At 40.5% G+C, this 19808-nt stretch overlaps 1 protein-coding gene across 1 annotated transcript in view; it reads left to right on the forward strand.

Moving 5' to 3' along the window:
* Nucleotides 1–10295: 10295 nt before the first annotated feature.
* The window catches only part of SLC16A10 (solute carrier family 16 member 10), a 42909-nt gene continuing 33396 nt past the window's right edge, over nucleotides 10296–19808 (forward strand). The window contains exon 1 of the mRNA XM_034409170.3: nucleotides 10296–10987. Within this exon, the coding sequence (XP_034265061.1) occupies nucleotides 10594–10987 (394 nt within the window). The 5' untranslated portion in view covers nucleotides 10296–10593. The remainder of the gene's footprint in view (nucleotides 10988–19808) is intronic.

The raw sequence follows: 19808 nt of genomic DNA on the forward strand, positions 1-19808 counted from the left end.
GGGTTTTCCTAAAGGTATGAAGTGATACAATTTAATGGATCTCTATTGAACATGTATTCAAAAGAGTGGGGTCACCGCAAAACAGCCCTTCCCCTTTTGCTCAAAGCTCAAATTGCTTTCAGGCAAACCAGTGCAAATCTTAATGTGAATCCAGGTTGGTGTGGGATAAAGCTTTTCCATTCTCCCTTTTCCATACAAACATCAGTATTCAGAAGCATCTTTCGAAGTCAGCAAATACTCCATTAGAAAAAGAGTAACCAAAATAAATTTATTTATTTTTCCAAAATAAATAAATAAACCTGCCCGTCACTGTCTTTCACTCCAATCCACTTTACAGGGTTGCTGTTATGGAGAAAATAGAAGAAGGAAGTAGTATTAAGTATGTTCAGCACCTTGAGAAATTTATAAAAATGATAAGGATAGGATATAAATAAATAAATAAAATCATGCAGATGTTCAGGCCTCTTTGCATCCTCCCTTAGGTTGTTCCTGTCTCTGAGTTTAGCTGGGTCTGAAAATGTACCACGACATTGAGCAGTTAGTGTTGTTTTGTCTTACTATGGTTTTAGAACCCCATTTTTTTTTAACCATAAGCTTTATTTGATAGATCAATGTTAAATGTCAATAATAAGCACTCCAGTTGCTATGTGTAGTAATGTTTTAATACTTATTAATACAGAATCTGGTTTAGGGGTTCCTTTTTGTGGGGCAGCTTGAGGAATCAGGCACTCCACATGAAGGACTAATGCTGCACCTCATCCTGACAACCCCAATCTTTCCGCTTATTTACATGTTGGTTTTTTGCATCTCCATTCTGAACCCACAATTGAAACAGCCTTAGGTTGTCCCTAAACATCCCCATTTAAAGGTACTATTGTTTCTCCTTAAATTGACATTATTCCACCATAGCTTTTAAGATAAACAAAATCTGAAACACTTTTTCTCCTGTTATCTTGGAGGTGAAGTCAGTTAACCTGTTTTGGGTGTACAGAATACAGAATAACAGAGTTGGAAGGGACCTTGGAGGTCTTCTAGTCCAACCCCCTGCTCAAGCAGGAGACCCTATACCATTTCAGATAAATGGCTATCCAATCTCTTCTTAAAAATGTCCAGTGGTAGAGCACCCACAACCTCTGGAGGCAAGTCGTTCCGCTAATTGATTATTCTGTCAGGAAAGTTCTAGATTGGATCCCTCCTTAGTAAATTTCCACACACTTCTTCTTGTCCTGCCCTCAGGTGCTTTGGAAACTAGGTTGGCCCCCTCTTCTCTGTGACAGCCCCTCAAATGTTGGAAGACTGCTATCATGTCATCCCTAGTCCTCCTCTTTGTTAGATTAGACAAACCCTGTTCCTGCAACTATTCATCATATGTTTTAGCCTTCAGCTCCTTAATCATCTTTGTTGCTCTTCTCTGCATTGTTTCTAGAGTCTCAACATCTTTTTTCTATCATGGTGACCAAAATATTGGATGTAGTATTCCAAGTGTGGCCTTACCAAAGCAGTATAAAGTAGTATTAATACTTCAAGTGACCCTGGTACTATCCACCTGTTGATGCAGCCTAGGACTGCATTGGCTTCTTTGCAGTGGTGGGTTTCACTTACCTTTGCTACCGCTTCGCTCACACACGCTCACTTCGCTCACATGCACGCCACTTCTGGGCATGCGCAGAGCGTATTTGATGACATCCAGGTTGGTGCGTGGAGCCTCCCGCCACTGTTGCTATTGGTTTTCCCGAACTGGGGCAAACCAGTAGCAACCCACCACTGCTTCTTTGGCAGCTGCAGCACACTGCTGGCTCATACCATATTAGAACATGTTTTGAGAGTGCCTACCAATCTCAGCCATAGCCATTTTTCTCCCAAGGTTGCCCTCTCTACAAGAGTTATGTTTCCAGAATTTCTTTTATAACCATTATCTCCTTTCCCTGTTCCTGATCCCAACTTCAGTCCAGGCTTATGACAACAGGATAGCAGACCTCCCTTATTTTACTTGTGGGGGCGGGAAAGAGACATATGGCATGCTTCTGTATTAACAATATTGTCAACTGACATCAGTTGCTTTAGATGTAACAGTCTGGATTCTGAGCTGGATTTGTTGCTTACTTGTCAGTTTGTTTTGCTGAATTAAGAGACCTGGTTGCCCAGTGATGGTTAGTTTCTGTTATTTATACAATCTATGTATTTGTACAGTCAGGTTATGGTCTGCTTCCCACTTCTGCTCAAATGTCCTACCATATGTTTCTTCTTCTTTTTTAATTTTTTTTTTTTTTTAATTGGGAGATGCTCAAATGGCATGTGGAAAGACCATGGGACATATTATCCTAGAGAAATCCAGGCAGAATCTGGAAACAGAACCTTCCTCTTCAGGCTGTAATGCCTTGATTGATGGATGTTTTCCCTGCTGGCTAATGGGATGTTGTCAAAGGCAGTAGAGAAAACCAAACACTTTAGTTGTCAAGGGTAGCACACTCACAGATCAGTCAATACCATTTGGTAGCTATTTGGAGCAGACATAATGGAGACAAAATAGGTAGCCTTAAGAAATATGGTCAAATATTAATATTAAATATTAAACCACAGAAGTAGGAACACAGTGGCCTAGTGATTAAGACACTGAACTGGAAAGTTGGAAGTTCGAGACCCAAGTACCATGTGACAGGGCGAGCTCTGGTTTTTGCCTTAGTTGCTGCCAAACTAGCAGCACAAAAGGATGCAAATGCAAGTAGGGAGATAGGTACCACCTCAGTATATAGTCATGCTGGCCACATGACCATGGAAGTGTCTTCGGACAACGCTGGTTCCCTTGGCTAGGAAATGGAAATGAGCACTATCCCCTAGAATCGGACAGGACTATGAAACCACAGAAGGAATAATGTTGACTCATTTCATTGCTTTTTTTTCTCAGTGTCAGAATTGGAATTGTAGGGTTTTTTTTTACCTGGTAGGGATTACAAGTCATATCTTGTAAATACCAGATAAAATGCTACTTTTTACTGTGAGATCAGGGCACCCTTTTCAAAATCTATGTGATTTGATTTGATTTATTAAGGCCACCTGATTCCCATAAGTTGCTGGGTGCTTGCTAAATATCATCCATCCATCATCCATCTATCTATCATCTATCTATCTATCTATCTATCTATCTATCTATCTATCTATCTATCTATCTATCTATCATCTATCTATCTATCTATCTATCTATCATCTATCTATCTATCATCTATCTATCTATCTATCTATCTATCTATCTATCTATCTATCTATCTATCTATCTATCATCTATCATATATCTAAAACACACTTAAAACTTCATTCCCCAGGCAAGACAACAACAATAACATCTAAAGAAAAACAGAAGGTGCTCCACTGCTAGATTAACCCCAGACCAGAGAGCAGAAACAGATCTTAAGGCACTTTTAGAAGAGTCAGAAAGTGAAAACCAAGAGTACCTCTGGGGGGATGGTATTCCAGAGGGCAGAAAATGGGTCTGTGCTATACCATCTGAGGCTTAGAGCATTGGAAGTTTGCTCTTATCTAGTTTGGTTAAATGTTAAGTATATTGCTAAGATTACAAACCTGTCTCTAGTGTTATCAGTTACAAACACTCTCCTTTCACTTACCCATCAGCAATAGCTTTAAGCAAATATTGGGAAGTTCTCTGCTTTTATGGCAGAGTGTAATAAAAGTTAACACTGAATCAGAAACCTCTAAAACAGTTCTGTCTTCACAGAACCTATGAAAGCAATTGCAAGGAAAATCATAAATGCTTACATTTTCTCCATCTTTATCCTAAAAAACTCCAAATCCACATTAGCAACCTGTAGATCTTTGCCGGGTGGCCATACTTTGCCTCTAAGGAATGGCTGAGCTAAAAACTAAACAACAACAAAACAAAATCCCACAGATGTATGGAGCGATGTAATGGCTGAACATGTGCCAGCATTGCACCAAAGTTGGAGATTCTCTGGCTCTCATCCCAAAGCCCAGTTCTCTCCTCCAAGCTGCCATCTTCATCCTTAGCATTATCTTGTTCCAGGAATGGTTCCGAGAAGTTACGCAACCAAGTTATTCAACCAATTGAATTTCCAAATAACAGTTCATGACTGTTGTGTGTAGGGTTACAGGGATCTTCACACTATTTTACCCTTTGGCATCTCCAATGGCTCCACTTTCCCAGATGTTTGCAGCTTTGGTCTTCAGCCATTTATCTAAATTGCCAGATGCACTGCACTTACGTAACTCCAGTATCTTTGCCTACTGCACTTACTTACCTCATAAACAAGCTCCTTTTAAATAATAATGTGTTACATAAAAATGCTACACAAATTAAATCCAACTCATGATAAAACATTAAATGTACCAGATTTCCAAAACAACTTATCAAGTGGGGGCAGCAAATGTTATGCCATCACTCACACAGCTTTGCCCCAATTCAAGACCAGTTAGACAGTATTTTAACTCAGGAAGGAGACAGACATTTAAGCCCGAAACAAATGTGGCTTTTTAAAGGAACATTGTTTATATGGTTCCTCTCCTTTTATTTTTATTTTTTTGTGCTCATATTTTTCAATTGATTCTGACTTCTGTTAACTTGTTCAATAAAACAGCTCAAATAGAGCAAAATCAGCAAAATGTGTGAACCTCTGTCTACTTTCACTTCCCAATAAACCTATAAATACTTTGGATCAAGTTACCCAGCTTCATGTTTTATTTGTAACACCAAAGCAAGACATCTGTTTGCCTCCACTGCTGCTAATTTATCTCATTTGTAGGCCTGAAGTTCCCTGGGAAAGAAACCTGGTATGCCTATTCTTTGCAAAGGGGTGGTCCAATAGTTCATTTCCAGTGTGATGGTGATGATGATGGCATAAATAAATGTTTTTCCTGTATCTCTGTTACTTTAGGAAGTATCACAAGTCTTGGGCTTCAACCCTTTCTTCTTGAGAAAGTCCTGCATGACCAAAGAATACATTAGATTTCCTCTTGTGTGGAAGGAAAACACTAATATCAGATGCCCTTTTTATCAGTTTTATGTTCACAGCCAATCTATACTTTTCTATACTGATGATCACTGTTCTATAGAAATGCTGTATGAACCGAAAATGACCTTGGATGTCTTCTAGTACAAGCACAGACCCTATACCCAGGATGGCGAACCTGTGGCACGCAGAGCCATCTCTCTGGGCACGTGAGCTGTCGCCCGTTGCTCTTCTGGGTTCCAGCGCACTGGCCAGGTGGTCTTCATGCGCATGGGAGCGCCGGAAACCGGAAGAGCAGCCTCCCAGTGAGTATAAGCGCGCTGGGAAGATGACCTTGTGGGTTCCGGCATGCACATGCGCACCAGCCATCTGATCTTCGCATGAGCATGTCTGCCAGAAACTGAAAACCAGGTGGCCGGTGCACATGCATGCACTGGAAACCAGAAAATCATCTTCCCGGCACGCTTATGCTCACCAGGTGGCTGCTCTTCCGGTTTCTGGCACGCACATGTGTGCGCATGCTCCCGTTTTGGCACTCAGTTCACCAACACTGCCCTATACTATTCCAGACAAGTGGCTGTCCAGTCTCTTCTTAAAAGCCTCCAGTGAATGAGCCCCCACAAGGCAAACTATTCCACTGGTTGATTGTTCTGTCAGGAAAAAAAATATACTTCATTTTTTCTCTTTATTATTGTGGTCTGATTTGAGAGTTATGTTGACTGAAGCATTTTCCACCTGCTTGTACTGGTTTTTTTATTTTGGACAATTTCAAGGCTTTGAGATTTTCATAAGCTACTTCAAGAATACAGGAATGCTTATGAATAAATAATATATATTCTAGAATATCTATTTTGTTGCACATAGTCTATTGACCTTACAGATATATCAACTAAGTCATCTATCACATATAAATATTTCATTAAAACAAATATAAAGAAAAACATTAATAAAATTGCTAATTATGAGATTTTTTAAAAAATCCAGTCATATATAAAGATGGAACAATAATTAAAAGTTGACAATCAACAAATAATGTTGTGGAATATATGAAATTTATTTATTTATTTATTTATCATATTTAGGAACTACCCATCTCTCTCACAGTGATTCTGGGTGGTGTACAAATAACATACTAAATGCATAAAAACAATATATAAAGTATACATAAAACTACTTGCATACACAGATGCAACTGATATATAAGAGTGACCAAAGGTATACACGTTGCCATGATTGTCCTATGCTTTCAGAGCTGAACTTTTATTGTTTTTAATCTTCTCTAAATTTATAATTAAATTACATGATTTACATTACATCGAATACCAAATATTAATGACAAGATCAAAAAGCTATTTAGCAATACGTGCAAAAACATAAGACCTGAATGTTTACCTTAGACATAACTTCTTAGGAAATCTTAATCTAATGTCCAGGATCTTCATTTCATTATCTCCACGAACAAGAACACACATACACAGATATATCAACAATTTATTTAATCAAAGGCTGCTTCAATCACAGTCACAATTCTAGGTGACTTACAAATAGAAATAAATTAGAACAACAAAAACAAAAACAAGGAAATAATCAGAAACAATAATATGACTTCACATTCCATGTCATAGAAAACAGCAACTCTTTACAAAATAATACAGAACATACTTTGGCTAGTCAGAACCCAAACCACCCGGCCCCAGGGCCTACTAAAAAGCCAGGTCTTATAGGTCTTAGGAGCTCTCTAAAAGATGATAGGGTCAGGGCCATATGGACTTCCAGAGGAATGATGTTCCATCGGACAAATCTAGGTATAGAAAGATCCTCCAAGGTCCTGCAAGTTTCCTCTGCTTTACCAATGGGATCTGGAGCAAAGCAACCTTGGAAGATCTTACCAAAAAGTTCCAGAGTGGGCAGCCTGTAGGTAACCAGGTACAAAGAACCTTATGGGAGACAATTAGTAGCTTGAATTGCATCCAAAAGCCAACTGTCAACCAGCACAGCTTGTAAAGTAGTGATGCTGTAAGAGTGAAATGACCTACTCCCATAACTACTTGCACTGGTGCATTCCATGCCTGCATTCCAAGTGGTCTTTAAGGGCAGTCTTACGTAGAGTTGGAATGGAGGGTAGCTGATCTTTTAAATCAAAAGCCAGACTTATGTGCTTCATCACATCCTCACTGCCAAACCAATTGGAACTAGAGAGAACTGGTTTGGAACTAGCAAACCAGAGAAGAGAATGATTGCTATAGAATAATGTTCTCTATCCCCAACCCCAAAAGTGGTCCAAAAAGAAAGATATGATCAATTTATATTGAAAGTTGCATAGAGATCAGGCAAGGCCAGCCAAGTCACATCAACCCTGCCCTGCCCCACCAGAAGTCTTCCATAAGTGTGGTCAGTGTCATCTTAGGCATTCTAATCTAAAGCCTGACAGAAAAGTGTGCAGACAATCTATTCCTTTGAGAACCCTCTAGATTTACAGCCCTACTACTTTCCCCAAAGCAAGGAGTTTGGAAACAGGTTGGAAAATCATCTAACACTGCTCAGTCCTAAAATGACTTTTTGAAGAAAAAGTCAGTACTTTTCCTCAATACTACCTTTTCAAGAAAGTAGTTACACCTCCTCGCTTAAAGATGAATTTACCACAGCTTGAACACAGCCAATAGCAATTGTTTGGGCCAGTGGTTCTCAACCTGTGGGTCGTGATCCCTTTGGGGGTCGAATGACCCTTTCACAGGGGTCGCCTAAGACCATCGGAAAACACATATTTTCAATAGTCTTAGGAATAATTTTATGGTTGGGGGTCACCACAACATGAGGAACTGTATTAAAGGGTCGCAGCATTAGGAAGGTTGAGACCCACTGGTTTGGGCAGCCTTAACCAACTAGAAAGGATAAGGATGTATCAGCCATCTGGCAGCACTAACACCTGAAAAGATCTTGTCCTTGTTCCCAAGAACTAGGGCAAGACCCAGCTTTAATCAACTCTATAGCAATTGACCAGTCAAAGCCAAATGGATCTGAGTGATTTTATTCATCACATGCCTACAATGGCTCAGTAATTCCTTACAAAGATTACAGGTAGCCTTTTTTTTTTTTTTACTAACTGCCTTATTTAGTGACTAATCACAGTTACTACAATGATGAAAAAATAACTTTATGGCCAACCCTCACATTTACGGTCTTCACAGGAAAGACTGTAAAGCAAAGGAAACCTGAAGTAAGATCAATGACTGCGTTGCTGATCCCAAATGTGGTCTTTAAACAAAGGCATGTTCTTAATACCCCTCTCTCCCTAAAAGGGTCAACGGTAAAGGAACTACTGCTCAGCATTTTGCAGCTGCAATAAGATTCCCCTCTCCCCCGCTAAAATATTTCTTACACTTCTGGAAGTCTTGGGGTGCCCAGCAACCACTGTATAAAAGCTACTGAGTGGTGTTCTAAGGGTCACACATGCAAAATCTGTGCTGGACAGAAAGCACCAAGACTAAAAATAATTCCCTTTTTATTAACAAGAGTTAATAAGATTACCTCCAGTGTGCTCAAAATTGCTTTATAGTGGAGAAAATAAAACCAAGAAATGAAACGGAGGCTGCACCCTTTCCCTCCATCTTTTGGACATGGCCAGGATCAAACCCAGCTCCTCTCTTTGTATAATCCTATCAGCCCTCTATTGACTCTCCCTACCCACCCCCGACGAAGCCCTCTGCAGTTCCATCTAAACCATAGAAGCGTCCTCGCAAGCTCATAATTCACTGTGTCACGTTGCTGTCATGTGACATTTTGCGACATTTTCCCCATTTGCAGAGCTGGGGTGGGCATGATCTGCGTGACACACATCTGGCTCATGGGCTGCCAGTTTGACTGAGTTTGACTATAATTATTATAACAGTATAATGAATATAACTGACTTTTACTATAATTATTATAGTCTAAGGACAGCCTAATAAGGGATTTGCAGCATCATGGTAAACTGAGGAACCCCAATCTCCCATCCTCAACCAGCCTGTTGACTTCAACATTCCAGCTCTAATAATTGACTTCCTTCCAGAAGGTCCATTTTGTCTAACCACAGGATCCCCACCCAATAGTCCTTTTATAAATTCTTTTCTACTTTTTTATAAGCATCTGGCTTTCCATTTTTCAGCCCCCCCCCTTTCTTGGAAACCATCCACCTAAAGATCAAGAAAACTTGGTTCTTCTCCCCATTGTTCTCTTTCGGACTGAAACCATAATACCTTCTGTATACTAAAGATTACAACTGGAGGCCCTCTGGCTTTGTGGGTGGGACACCCAAGGCCTTGACATTTGTGCCACCATGTCCTATAGCTAGTAGATATCTCTCTTGAAAGAACACCTGCTGCTGTTTTCTTACTTTAGTGATAAGGCTCACCCTGAACATTGGACGTATTTGAAGTGAGGTTGATAAACCTTTGATGATTAAGGCTGGGCTCTAGTCCAGAATGCTTTATACTAGAGCTAAATATACCGTACTTAAAGGCATCTTTTAATATATGGGTCCTCTTCTGGATTGATACCTTTGATGACTGCTTCATTAAAGAAGAACCCTATCTACCTGGGTCAATCTTTGTCAAATGATGTGGGGTGCATCTGCGAAGTTAGCAATACTCCATGGTTTCTCCCTACTTGTCCTTACGTGCAAACGGCTGCCCTTTTGCTCTGTACCTTGGCAAAAGTCGTTTTGTTTCCCTACAGCCCTGCCAATAAATTGTCGCTAACTTTGGGGGAGGTGGCTGACATCAGAGACACACACGCACGCACAAAGGCCAGCCTCTGAGAGAGAGAGAGAGAGAGAGAGAGAGAGAGAGAGAGACCGTCGTCGTGCGCAGAGATCTCCTTTCTCACGCGACTTCGCCACAGAACGCGTGGCCAGCGGACCTTCCCCAAGTCTGCGGGTTTCGATGCTGCTCGTGCAGCAGCGGCAATCGCCGTTGTCACCGACCCACCCTCAACCCTCGTCCAATCGCCTTCCTCGGGTGGTCGTCATCTCTTTGACGGATGGGCTAGGGCTGCTCGGCGCGCGCGGGCCAAGCAAACAAACAAACAAACAAACAAACGGGGCCCCTCTTTCTCCCGCTCTCGCCTTTCCTTTCCTTACCCACGCGCGCGCTCCGGCGCTTTTGTCCCGGTTTGCCTACTTCGTTGGCCTCATGGAGAGGGGGAGTAGGGGGGCGGAACCTCAGCGCCCCCTTTAGCCAATGAGGACGTTCGGAATATTGAAGGACGGGGGGGCACCCCCGAAGAAGGCGGGGCGCAGAAGCGCATCTCTGGCTGGGAGGCCACGCCTCCTCGTGGGCTGCGCCTTCAAAAAAAAAAAAAAACCACCTGGAAGAGGCTCGCGCGAACGGCACCGCCTTGAGGGCTGGCTCGCTCGTGCGACAGGCGGATTAAAAAAAAAAAAAAAAAAGGCACAATAATATGCAAATCGGGCTCCGAGGTTCTTGAGTGGTGTCGCCAGCGCGCGAGGGGAACGTTTCTCTTCGCGCCCGGCGGCCAAGTTCTGGCTCGCGCTCCTCCTTCCTCGACGCGGGGCATGTTCTAAGGAGCGCCGAGCTTGTAGCCCAAGGCCGCCTTTCGGCGCTTCGGCTTCGCGGTTATGTCTCCCGTCAGCGAGGAGGTGGAAGCGGGGAACGCTCCCTCCGCTCCGCAAGAAAGTGAGTCGGCGGGCGAGGACGAAACGAAAAAGTGGAACGGGGAATGGTGCCCGCGGGAAGCCTCGCACGCCTCCGGGGTCGCAGAACTGGACTTGGTGGCTGGGCTCGGGGCGACGCAGGGTCCTTCCGAGAAGGAGCAGGGTGAGCCGCCGCTGTTGCAAGGGCACCCGGAGACGGCCGAGCCGCCGGAGGGAGGCTGGGGCTGGGTGGTCATGCTGGCCTCCATGTGGTGCAACGGGACTGTCTTCGGGATCCAGAACTCGTGCGGAATCCTCTTCAAGTCCTTGCTGACGGAATTCGGGGACCCCGAAGACGAGCAGCTGAGGTTCAGGACAGGTAAGGGAGGAAAAGTGGGCGCCTCCCCAGCTGCCTTTATAAAAGCAGCCAGGCGATGGGTCCGGGGATTCCTCAAAAGGCGAAGGGGTGGGGAAAAGGGATGATGTCCCGTTCTTGAGCACAGCGGGAAGGCGACGGGAAGAAGGAACCGAGCCGCTTTCTTCCAACTCGTGGATGGGGTTTGTAAGCCCCACGACATCTGCAACATCTCCCAAAGTTGGAGTGCTGGACTGCATGACAGCTAGATACCCGCCTCCTCAGTGGGAGTGCTGCGTGTCCTGCCCAACGGTGTCCTGCCTCCCAGATCTGTGCTCTGTGCAGCGCTCTGTGTGTGTGTATGCAACAAATGCAAAACTCTGCTTTGAAATCTATGCCGGAACATTTCTTTACACCGACTATGGCATACCTTTTTAATTGCAAGAAAACTGTACCTCTGCCTCCATGTAGTCCTCGGAATCAGGCTGCCACAAAGATAGGGACATCTTTATCTTTTTTTTTTTTTAGTAACCTAAAACTCTGTATCTCTCATATCTATGCAGTCATATGGTCTGGGGATCCAACTGTTTGTTTGACATCCTGCATAAAACACTTTTTCTCTGGTGTTCTCACCTTGAACTCCCCCTCTTTTTTTTAGTTTTTTTTTTAATATCAAGAGCCTTGGTAGTACAGTGGTCTAAAGCACCCTGTTATTAAGAGCAGCTGCCTGCAATTACTGCAGGTTCGAATCTCGCCAGGCTCAAGGTTGACTCAGCCTTCCATCCTTTCTAAGGTAGGTAAATTGAGGACCCAGTGGGGGCAATAAGCTGACTTTGTATAAATATACAAAAGGATGAAGGCTATTGCTTAGCACATTGTAAGCTTCCCTGAGTCTCTGGAGAAGGGCGGCATATAAATCAAATTAAAAAAAAAAATATTGTTGCAGGGAGGGATGCCAGTTCTGATCTGACAGTGGCATGGGGAAATTTCTTTGTAAAAATCTAGTTGTTTTTGTACCACAGGGGTGGCATAAAGCATTACCTCTGTGACCTGTAGTTCCTTCTCTCCATCTAAAATAATAGAGAAATTGCTCTTTTCTCTTGTGTAAGAAAAGAAAAACATCATCCTGGAGGCAAGGATATCCTGGCAAATGCCACCTTGTGTTCTAGGGTTATATGAATTCTACGTGGCTACTCTTACTTGTTGAATAAACCAGGAAGTATGACAGCTTCCGAAGCACATTCAAGCCATGCGTGTATATCATTCTAAACTACAGTAGGTTGGCTACGGTTTAGCCTAGTGTGTTGTGCGAACCCAGAAATTTGAGCTAAGTAAACTATAGTTAACCATGTGTTAGCCTGTAAATATCACCAGTACAACTCAATAATCAAGTTGAAATAATATTTGCTGGGTAAAATTGTGAAATACAAATACAAAAACAACCACATAGAACTTAAAATCATGCTGTTCTCATAGAAATAATAATACAAGGGGGAAAATTGTTAAGGCATATAAATTTAATTTAAAAATATAGATCTTTTTATTACATCTTTATTTTAGTCTTTATTTTGTGAAAATAAAAAACTGATAGAAATTTCTAAAATGTATACTATAATTAGAAAAATGTTTTTATCATTCTTTTTGTGAATGACAGTGTTCCCCACCCAAATAATTTGAACTTAAAATGATTTTAATTTGTTTAATATTCCAGATCTAGATATGCATTGTTATATGAACTTTATAAGGAAAGTTTAATAGCTAGTATTTATGACAATGTGTTTTTTCCTTCAGTAAAAAAAAGCTGAAATTATGTTGACTATCTGTTGATTTCAGTGTAGACTACAAATCTCTATCAGCTTGTGTAACAGTTCCATTGAACTCAGCAGGATATAGCAATATATACCACTTCATAGTGCTTTACAGCCCTCTAAGTGGTTTATAGAGTCAGCATTTCCCCCCCAACAATCTGGGTCTCCATTTTACCGACCTCAGAAGGATGGAAGACTGAGTCAACCTTAAGCAGGTGAGAATCTAACTGCTTGCAGTGGGCAATACAGCATTCTAACCACTGCGTCACCATAGCTCCTCTATATTTCCATCTACACATGTGTAGGATTACATTGTTGGTAATTCACTGCACAGTACATTTTTGGAGGTTGCCACTCAGTTGTACATTGCAAATCTAAGTATTATACATATATTCTTTACCCAATTGCCATTCGTCTGATTTGGGTTAATATTTCTTTACCTAAAACAAAATTAGCTAAATTAACATTTTAATTTTAATTCCTGACAGCACCTTTATCAGATTATTTTGAAAATCATTATTAGGGGAAACTGTCATCGACATAGTGTACATGAGTTTGGGCAGACTCAGGGAGACAATGGCTGGAGTGCTATGAACAAAAAGATTGCATCTTCCTATTATGGTTTCAATGACTGCAAATGTCTAGTTGAAACTGAGCATGAACATCACTTATTCACTGAAAAGTAAGTGATAAACTTTATATAATTGCTTTGACTTGGGCTCAAGGAATATTTAATTATTATGTATTTGACTTAGAAAATTATCAATTGCTGTATTTCCCCAAAAATAAGACCCTGTCTTATATTTTTTGAAACCTGAAATAAGCGCTTGGCCTTATTGCCATGCACTCAAAAGCCTGATTGGGTTTATTATCAGGGGATGTCTTATTTTGGGGGAAACAGGATAAGTAATTTAATACGTCTGGTTAGCTTGGCATTGAATATAGTAGAAAAGTAATGACATCATTACATTGTTGTTTCTAGTTGGAATATATTAATCTTTTTTTAAGAAGCAAGTTTATCTGACGTTTTATGATATGTGTACATTGTGTAAATATATATCTACGTTAATATAATCTGTCATTTTAATAAATAGACTAAGTTCTAATTTCTAGCTAGAATAAATTGCACCTTAGGACTGATACAAGCTGAATGAACGTAGACAGCAGGAAGTATGGGCTGAAATATTCAAATCTCTTTGTGGGACATCTGAAAACTGTCTCTTGTTATTCTATACAGTAATAGGGGAAGAGAAGGTGGTGTAGTGCAGGGACTAGTCTAGGTAGTTATTAGGAATAAACAGTGACTCAGAGCACAGATTTTTTTAAAAAAGGGGAAGAGGGGAAACAGGTGGTTTGTCAGGAATAAGGTCAAAGGATGTAAGCAGCGGAAAAGAGATGCCACCAGGCTTTCCTCACTTAAATATATTTATTGCTGAAGTTTTGAAGGTATTGTTATTATTCAAACTAACAGGCTGCTACAAATGCAGGACTAAGGCAAAAATAGACTAGATAGAATCTATTTCCTTTGTACTAGGTCCTAGGACAACTCACCATGGCCACCTTGCGGCCAACGTGCCACGGCCAACTTGACGCAGCTAACTTGTGGCCAACGTTCCGTGGGACAACTCACCGTGGCCAACTTGCCATGGGACAAGAGTTAATAATATAAAAGAAATGGTAAAATAGAATCATTAAAGGATGCCAAAGGAGGGACAAAAAAGAAATGTGAAAGATAAAAATTAAAATAGTTTAAAAATTAATTAAAATGATTAAATAGACAAGTCTCTCTTTGCCTTCATAGCAGCGGTAGTGGATGGGTGTAAAAGTATATCTTTCTTATAACCAGAAAACATTCATACCAAGCATCTTTAGAACTGTGCAGAAGAAAAGCTTAGAATGGTAAAAGCCTTTGGAAAGAGGTGAAATAATTATAATATATAGGAATAATTCTAGTGCTGAGCGTGAGGGACTGTTCCAAATATGTGGTAAATAAAAGAAGCAACTGTGTTTTCTTCACTTGTTTAAAATATGCATTCATTCAGCTTCAGATCCTTCTTGTGGCTCTCATCAAACAACTGCCTCTTTGTTAATTCTCTATCCCAAACCATCCATTTTCATATGTTTCCTGAAATAAGTTGCAGTAAGCTATATGAAATGTATTTGAGAATCAGAATCTCTAAACACAGCATTTCCTTATAGAGGAACACAGAAACACTGGCATGCTGAAATGACCATCTGATATAAACAAAAAGAAATTTACAGAACAAAATCTGCTTTAGACTACTTGAAGATACTATTCGATTGGGAATAAAAGAGATGAATATAAAAACATTTGTTTTATTAGTGAATATTGAAGTAATTATTACTTTAAAAAATGCATCACAAAATGCCTTGTTTAGTGATTGCCTTGTTTAGTGACCATTTGCAGTTACCATGTTAATGGAAAATCAACTCTTTCTGTGCTGGTTACTTGTTTTGAAACAGAAATTTTGTTGCATAAGACTGCACAAACTTTGTGGTTTAAAGTTTTATTATGGTGATAATTTTTTTTGTTCTTAATTCCATGACCTCATAAATTACTTTTTGTTTGCAGAGATAAATGAATCTGTAAGATTTTCACCCCAGAGTCTACATTTAAATCCATGCTCCTCTAGAGCAGGGGTGTCAAGATCGAGGCCTGTGGCCCAGATGCAGCCCACAGGGTGTTTAGAGCTGGCCTGCGAAGGACCAGCCTGCCAGTGAAAACAGACCTTGGGAGGGCATGTGCAGCCCTTCCGGGCTCCATTTTGACCACAACGGCCTCCTGCAGCCCTCTGCCAGTGAAAACTGAGCCCGTGGAGGCCGCATGCAGCTTCCCCAAGCTCCGTTTTCGCTGGCAGAGGGCTTAAGGAGGTCATTGCAGCTGAAAACAGAGTGGGAGCAGGCTGCGCGTGGCCTCCCTGAGGTCCATTTTTGCTGGCAGAGGGCTACAGGAGATCGTCGCGGCCCAAAACAGAGCCTGGGTGGGCCACTTGCGGCTTCCCTGAGCTCTGTTTTTACTGGCAGAGGGCTGCAGGAGGCTGTCGCGACAGAAAACGGAACTTCAACGAGTGACGTTGAGCTGACCATACCCATCTCGGCCCCCTGAGGTCAAACACAACCCTGATGCAGCCCTCAATGAAATTGAGTTTGATATCCCTGCTCTAGACTAGAGTCTTCAAAAATAAAGATAAATCATTTGTTTTTTAATCCTTTCAGGTAATTTGATAAATTTGTAATATTTAGAAAGACTTTCAATGCAGCTGTCCAGAGCAAAGAGCTGTACAAAGACAGCTGGGTGACCTTAAGCCAGTCAATGGCAAACCACTTCTGCAAAACCTTGCCAAAAAAACACTGCAGGGACTTGTCCAGGAAGTCTCAGAATCGGACATGACTGAGGGGAAGAAAAAAAAATCCATTATGTAACACAGGCCAACACAACTCTCAGAGGGGAAAGGGCCAGATTTGTGGCAGCTAGCAACACAGGGGCAGCAATGGAGTCAGTGGTGTCAATAAGGTCTAGAGGCCTTGCAGGCACCCAGCATTATGTCTTTCAGGGTGGTGGTGACTATGAAAAACTAGGTAGAAGATCCTTTCTGGAGGAGGTGACGTTTAGTGACCATGGATTTCAAAAAACACCAATGGGCTACCCAAGGCTGGTGGGCCACACTGGGTCTGCAGAACTTATGGGCCTGATGGAATAAATGAATCTGTTAGAGAAACTGATTTATTGACAATAATTTGAAAAGTTCGTTATACTAAACCAAGCTTTGTCAAATTTGTTTTTAAATTAGTTTTACAAATGAATTTCTGATATAGCATGCAAGAGATTAGTGCCAAGCAACAGGAAATTTATCGTTTTCTAATGACATGGCTTGCTTCTTATCCATTTTTACAGTAGCAATAGCCAGCCAACATAATGAGATTGTTAGGCTCACCTGATCAGTGGTAGAGAAGAAGGTATATTGATTCCTAATATAGTGCATTATTTTTATTAAAGTTTATAGACCAATCCCTTAATAAATTTGTTCTTGAACTGTTTAGATACCAGGCTAACTATTCTGGTATGCTCTGGAGTCATTTTTCTTCTATTTTTTGAAGACTAAATGTTTCCTATCTCCTGGCACTTCGCCCTTTATCCAGGCACTCTGAAGAATTACAGATAGCTACAGGAGTTGCTAATTAACGTATTTATTAATAGCAGACGTTCCTTTTTTCTTTTTATGATACGAATTATTCAAAATCTGTTATATAAATTTCCATCTTTAAGAAATAGATTTAGCTATTAAAGGTGCTGGAGAGAAATATTGGCTGAAAGAAATATTAAAGATTTGCTACTTCATTTTTTTAATAACAAATTAAAAGAACATAAAACATAAGACTTAATGCTAATTATTATGAACAAAATATAAAGTTATGTTTTATCAGAATTTACCAGATGTTACAAAGTATCACTAGTTCATATTTCTTGCCATTTAGGTCTTGCTTAGTAAATGTTTTAAAAAATTAACTCAGGAATGATATTTTAGAAACTTTGCAATTAATATATTAACATTTGTATGTGTTCTACCTTGAAAATATAAATGGATTAATATTAAATTGTATATAGCAACAGCTAAACAGATAGAATCCATGTATTTTCTGTGGCTCATAAAGGAAGTTTGGATCGTTTAGTGTTTCAAGGTTGATTTTATTGGATAAATCAATTATCATCCATTCCTGTACTCCCAAGAGGTCAGAATTGCAGTGGAAGAAGTCAAAGGGCAATCTCTGTGAGGTTGTTTACATTTCTTCTGTGGCTTGCTTGATACAATGAACTATTTAGTTTACAAAAATCTGTTCCTAATACTCATTTATGTGCAACATAATATTGCTTCTCTTGCTTTTTTAAAAATAGACACCGGTAAGTTATGTTGTGTAGCAGAGAGCTAATTTATATATTTTGGAGACAACTATGTCTCTAAAAGACAGACTTGAGAGGATTTTTTCTGCATCAAGCTAGCCAGAGCTATCTCATTATCTGGCCTCTACTTTTATAGGGCTGATCACACTTTGTAATATTCTTCATGTCAGTTTCAGTAAAATCAAGAGAGTATATTGGTGTTAGACTATGGCAGAGGAAACGGCTATGTCTTTACTTGACAGTAGAGCTCATGAGAGGTTTGGAGCTTTCCACTTGTGTGGACTTTAGTATTCTAACAATGACCATAATAAAGAATTCTGAGGAAGTCCTCAAACTGAAAAGATTTTAGCAATGGAAGAGAATATTTGTAGCTCAGGGTTAAACTGGCTGTTTTCTGATTATTTGTCTGAGTTGGTAGCTCCTTGATTGGGGTATTGTTCACTGCTTGATTGTTAATCTGGTATTAATCCTGGTGTTAATCCCTGCTTACCTGGGTGTTGATTGCTGACAAGGAGGTGTTTTGGTCTTTTTGTTTCCTTTTTAGTTTTTTGATTGTCTCTTTTGAGTGATGTATAAATATGGTTTATCTCTGTGTGTCTGTTGATGGTAGACTTCCAGGAATTCCCTAGCATTTTTGGATGCATCTAGGATGCTCACAATTTCCCATTTGAAACTATAGTTAAATCTGCCATGTATAATACAATTAAGGAATTTTCATCATGTCTTCTGACTGCTAGTTCAAGTTCATGGATGTTATCTACCAGTCTTCTGCCTGTCTGTACATAGTGACAGTTACAGTCCTTATACCGTACGTTGTAGATGACTTCTGTCGGTGACATCTTCTTGTGCTACTGGGTCTTTCAGCTTATTTAAGATGTTTTGGATGGTTATAGTTTTATGTGCTATGGTAATGCCATGTAGTTGGCATTAGTCTGTTGGTTGTTTCTCAGATGGTTTTGATGTAGGGCAATGTTATCTTTTTCATAGCTTGTGTTGGTTGTGCTGTAGTAGGTCGAATATTAGATACTTTTTAAAATAAAGTTGCATGGGTATCTATTTTGTGGGAAGATGTTGTATAGGTGTTCTGTTTCCATTTCCCTGATGTTCAGGCAAGGTGTTTGTGCTCATCTAAATAGAGTTCTTACACAGCTTCTCTTGTGGGAGATTGAATTGTTGCTTTGGTAGTGGAGCACTTGGCTGCTGTGAGTGGTTTATGATACGATATGATATGATAAATTTATGTTTCTAATTTGTCACCATTTCTTCTGCAGTTGAGGAATGTGCTACAAGTTGCTGATTATTTTTCCTGTAGGAGTAGATAGCCCCATCTTCACATCTGTTCTTTGCATTGTCCTGATCAAGAGTTTTTAAACCCAGCATCTCCGTTAGCCATCCATGTGACCTGTCTACCCTCTATAAGCAGGATCATTATTATTATTATTATTTTGCTTCCATGCCCTTCGTTTGTTTTAGTTCTCCATCATGTTTAGTTTGTTCTTCCGCATTGGAATGAAAAGCTCCATGGTAACTAAACTCAGGACAAAAGTCCCCAGTAGCGTAACTGTGTATATCCTTGCCACCCCACTATGCTTCCCATAACCGAATGCAATCAGTTCATTAGAGCATTACTTCTGTGAGCCAATCAGCTCATCTCAACACATCTTCTTAGGGAACAGGATGCTCAGGCAGGGTATGAACAAATTAGCAAAATCTGCTGCTTTCATGGCAGATACTACGGTAGGAAATTAACATGGCCACTAAGATACAACTCTTGCTGAAGAATTGGTACACAGCCTCTAAATCAAGATTAGTCTTCTTATTGGAATCCTTCAAAAGTACTAAGCTATTCAGAGTCCCTATTTTAGGGTTTAAACTTGAGTAGCTTTGTTAAGCAAAACCAAACAAAGTCCTTGACCAAGAGGAGTAGGGCTTCTGAATGTCAGTTTAAAAGCTCAGGAATTTCTGTTGTATCTTAGTGATTAAGGAGGGTGGGGAACTTCTCCATAAGGGGTTAAGCCTTCAGCCCAACACTCTCTTCCACTATAAACAGAAACAACATAATCACAGCTTCCCTGTGGGTGGAAGGTTAATTATTTTGTCAGTCTCACTCCATAAA

Source organism: Pantherophis guttatus, chromosome 1 (genome assembly GCF_059756535.1).
Source record: "Pantherophis guttatus breed Tessera chromosome 1, ASM5975653v1, whole genome shotgun sequence".
NCBI classification, from domain to species: Eukaryota; Metazoa; Chordata; class Lepidosauria; order Squamata; family Colubridae; genus Pantherophis; species Pantherophis guttatus.